This window comes from Protobothrops mucrosquamatus, unplaced genomic scaffold, assembly GCF_001527695.2.
Source record: "Protobothrops mucrosquamatus isolate PMUCROS unplaced genomic scaffold, P.Mucros_1.0 scaffold6355, whole genome shotgun sequence".
Lineage (NCBI taxonomy): Eukaryota > Metazoa > Chordata > Lepidosauria > Squamata > Viperidae > Protobothrops > Protobothrops mucrosquamatus.
In genome coordinates, this window is record NW_015392182.1 from 27,213 (window position 1) to 31,652 (window position 4,440).

At 42.8% G+C, this 4,440-nt stretch overlaps 1 protein-coding gene across 1 annotated transcript in view; it reads left to right on the plus strand.

Moving 5' to 3' along the window:
* LOC107300197 (zinc finger protein 721-like) overlaps positions 1 to 4,347 on the plus strand; it is a gene marked incomplete at its 3' end in the record, with an annotated part of 16,671 nt that extends 12,324 nt beyond the window's left edge. Inside the window, exons 3-4 of the mRNA XM_029286957.1 lie at positions 3,237 to 3,324; positions 3,514 to 4,347. Of these exons, the coding sequence (XP_029142790.1) occupies positions 3,237 to 3,324; positions 3,514 to 4,347 (922 nt within the window). The remainder of the gene's footprint in view (positions 1 to 3,236; positions 3,325 to 3,513) is intronic.
* Positions 4,348 to 4,440: the final 93 nt, after the last annotated feature.

Consider the following 4,440-nt stretch of genomic DNA (forward strand, 5'->3'; position numbering starts at 1 on the left):
ATACTAATCCTTCTTGTGATTTTGACTCTACGACTCTTATTTATACAACCAAGGATTATAATAGCTTTTCTGGATGCTTTTGCACACTGATCGTTCATGTTTACTTCGACACTGGACTCCAATGTCCCTCTCACAGTTAACTGTTTTTGAGCCAGGTTTCACCTAATCTGTATTTGCACCTTTGGTTTTTCCTGTCTACATGTAAAACCTTGCTTTTCTCAACACAAAATTTCATGTTGTTGGATAGGGCCCATTGTTCAAGTCTGTCAAGATCTTTTTGGATCCTCAGCTTGTCTTCTGGGGTGTTGGTTATTTCTGCCAGCATAGTGTCATCTGCAAATTTGATGACTTCCCCTTTTATTCCCTTATCTAAGTCATTTATGAAGATTTTGAAGAGTACTGGGCCTAAAACAGAACCTTGTGGTACCCCACTGTTTACTCCTTTCTATGTAGATGTAGTACCATTAAGGACTACTCACTGAGTACAGTTTGTCAGCTAGTTACAAATCCATCTGGTGGTGATGCTGTCTATCCCATATTTGTCTAGCTTACCAAGATGTAGGTTGTCGAATGTCTTGCTGAAATCTAAGTATTTTAATTTGATTTTAATTTGATTTTAATTTGGTTTTTAACATAATTTTAAAAAGAAACGGCAAAAAATCAATATTTCATTTTAATTGTATTTTAAACTTAGTATCTTGTATGGTTTGTCTGTTTTTTAACTTGCTGTAAGCCGCCCTGAGTCCGCTAGGAGAAGGGCGGGGTATAAATTGAATAAAACTAAACCAAACTAAACTAAGTATACTATGCCTACAGCATTTTGCTGGTCTATAATTTAGTCACAATGTCAAAGAATGTGGCAGCCCCTTGGTGGGTTTTATCAATCAGAATAAAGCTGGGAGGGACTTTGGAGGTCTGGTAGTCCAACCCCTTCCTCAAGCAGGAGATCCTATACCAGGGCTTTTTAACCTTTTCACAGGTTGTTCCACTTTTAGGATATGGCAATATTCCAGTACCACCAGTCACCTAGCAAGGTGATGTATGACCATTTTTCACACTTATGACCGTTGCAGCATCCCCAGGGTCTTGTGATTTAGATTCAGATGCTTGGCAACTGATTCATATTTATGATGGTCACAGTGTCCCAGGGTCATGTGATCCCCTTGTACAACCTTCTGACGAGGAAAGTCAATGGGAAGACCAGATTCACTTAAGAACTGTTACTGATTTAACAACTGCAGTGATTGACTTAACAAATGTTCCAAGACAAGTCATAAAATGGGAGAAAACTAATTTAAAATTTCTCACTTAGCAACACAAATTTTGAGCTCAGTTGTCTTTGTAAGTTGATGACTATCTATACACCCAATTATCTCAGTTTTAATGGGAAACTTGTGCCTGTTTCTCTGACATTCATCTTTGCACTATTCGATCCCCTTCTCTCCTTCTGGTTGACTCAAAGAAGCCGATAGGTGATTGCAAGGCCTTTGGGGGGGGGTGCGGCTTCTGCCATTGAAGTGGGGGCATGGGGGGCATGTTGGGGTGCTAGTTGGCTATTCCCAACAGAAATGCTCATAATAAAAACCTCAGACGGGGAAGAGCGCAAGCAGACGGGCGTCTTGCTCGGCTGTAGCTTCGGGGGGGGAGGGGGCAAAAGGGGGCAGCTTCACCCACCCAAACGCTGCCCTCTCAGGAAAGCAGGATGAAAACTCCGAAAAATGACAAAGAAAAAAGGATCTGCCCTCTGCGGAGTAGGGACAGGATTACTATGCTCCCTCTCAATCAGGTTTGATTTCCTTTCTTCCCCCCACTTCCCTGCCTCCCCTGCTTGTAGCTGCCTCTGAGCCCCTCTTTCTTGGGAGTTAGTATTGCCAGCATCTCTTTCTCCTGAGCCCCTCGTGCTGGGAAACTATTGCTACTCAAGAGCTGTTTTAACGTTAGGGAATCTTTCAGGGGGATAACCAACTAATGCTTTGATTTTCTTCGCTTTCTACAAAGCTGGGTAGAATCTCTAAAAAATGTTATTTCTGTGGTTTTTTCTCAGAAGAGGCTGTGATGCGGCAGCTGCTTCTTGGTGGCTGATTTAGGAAGGAAACTAACAAATGGTAGAAGAAGCTTGGGAGAGAAATGGAGGGGAAAAGAAGGGGAAAATGAACAGAGCTGCAGATGAGAAAAGAGGGAATGGGGAAAAAAGAGGAAGGGATTCAGGATGGATGTTGGACTTGACCAAGGCCTCAAGCTGCAGAATTCAATGACACCGAAGGGTAAGATGATGAAATATGGGAGGAGAAAAACTTCGTAATACCGTACTATAATTTTGTTAAACTGTAAAGGCCACGGAATAAAATTTGAGTTTCACCCTATCACACTCTCCCAAAGCGGGGATCAACTTTTAGACCAGAAAGTACACATCCCTCAACTAAAGCATTGCTAGTTTAACCATGGTTTCTGGTGCTGCTGCCCTTGGTGAAGTGATTCCAGTGGTTGGGTGGACGCAACACACGAAGCCGAAAGAAACTGGCTGACGTTGGAGCCCAAAGTCTATCTTGGGCAGGTAGGACCACCAGGTGGACGTTTTGGCCAAAGGAAGCCATCAGTCTCCCTTTGGGGAAGTGGGGGTCTTAATACCCACCATGAGGTACTGATGACCCTGATGAATATATTTACACCCTCCCTAAACTATAAAAGAATAATAGAAACCTCTTTTAGGAGGACACCATGTTCAGTCTGTGGTGGCCAAAGGACAATGTCCATGAATAACTACAAAGGTAAAGGCATGGATTATTAACAATTCGGGCAGGCAAATGGGGAGCAAAAGGGAAAGCCGTGATAGCACAGAGGTTAGAATGCAGTATTGCAGGCTAATTCTGCCAACTGCCAGCAGTTCGATTCTCACTGGCTCAAGATTAATTCGCCCTTCCATCCTTCCGAAGTTGGCAAAATGACCCAAATTGTTGGGGGGCAATATGCCGATTCTGTATACCGTTTAGAGAGGGCCGTAAAGCACTGAGAAGCAATATATATGTCTTAAGTGCTATTGCTATTCTGTCAGCCATCATGAATCTTTCTCTCTTCTTTACTTCTTTTTCCTTCATCCAGCACGTGACACCGGGAAAAGTGGACAAAGTTCCAGTTATTAGATTTTCTGCGTTTAGAAAGCCCTGCAACTGAGAAAGCGCCGGAAATTATGCTGGGTGGAGAAATACTTTGATAGAAGCTCCCCTCAGAGGAACCAGGAGAGACTCTTCAAGTGCTCTGAGTGTGGGATATCCCTACAAATGTGGAGAGTGTGGGAAGCATTTTGCTAAAGGCTGGGACATCAGAGCTCCTTAGCGTATCCACCAGGGAAAGAGACCTCAGGAAGGCCTCAGTGTTTTTCCAGGCCTCAGAACAGCCCAACTGAAGAGAAACCCCTGCAATTGTGTGCAATGTGGGCTTTGCTTTTCTCAAAAGTCAGAGATGCTTAAACATCAACAAATCCACACTGGACAAAAACCTTATCAATGTTTGTAGTGTGGGAAATCTTTTGTTTGCAAAAGAAGTGTCAAAATCCGGAGGAAAATTCACATGGAAATAAAACCTTATAAATGCTTCGAGTGTGGAAAATGTTTCACTCGGAGTTCATCACTTTGCAAACATAATCAAATACACACAAAGGAGGAAAGCAGAACGTGCCTAGAATGTGGGAAATGTTTTTCCAGCAAATCAGCCCTGCGGCGACATCAGAGAATCCACACTGGGGAAAGACCCCATGAATGTCTGGAGTGTGGAAAATGTTTTTCCAGCAAATCAACCCTGCAGCGACACCAGACAGTCCACACTGGGGAAAGACCCCATGAATGCCCAGAATGTGAGAAACGATTTGGGAGTTCTTCCAGACTTCGGAGTCACCAAAAGACGCACACGAGAGAAAAACTCTATAAATGTAACGATTGTGAGAAATGTTTCGCTCTAAAGAAAAGTCTTTTTCGACATCAGATAATCCACACAGGGGAGAAACCCTATCAGTGCATCGAGTGTGGAAAATTTTTTCATATGATAGCAAACCTCAGACATCATAAGGAAATTCACAGAGGGGAAAGGAAATTCAAATGTTTAGACTGTGGGAAAGCATTTATTCATTCAACTCATCTTAGAAGTCACTGGCAAGTCCATACAGCAGAGAAGACCCATAAATGCTCAGTGTGTGAGAAATCTTTCACTCGGAAAGACAGACTTTTGATACATCAGAGAACCCACAGTGGAGAGAAACCATATAAATGTCCGGAGTGTGGGAAGTCTTTTTTGTGCGATGAATATCTTAAAAGACACAAGAAGATTCACATAGGAAAGAAGCCTTACGAGCGTGTAGAAAAAAAGAAAAATGAAATGTGCTCAGAATGTGGGAGATGTTTCTCCCAAAGGTCACACCTAATTCTACATGAGAAACTTCACACTGGA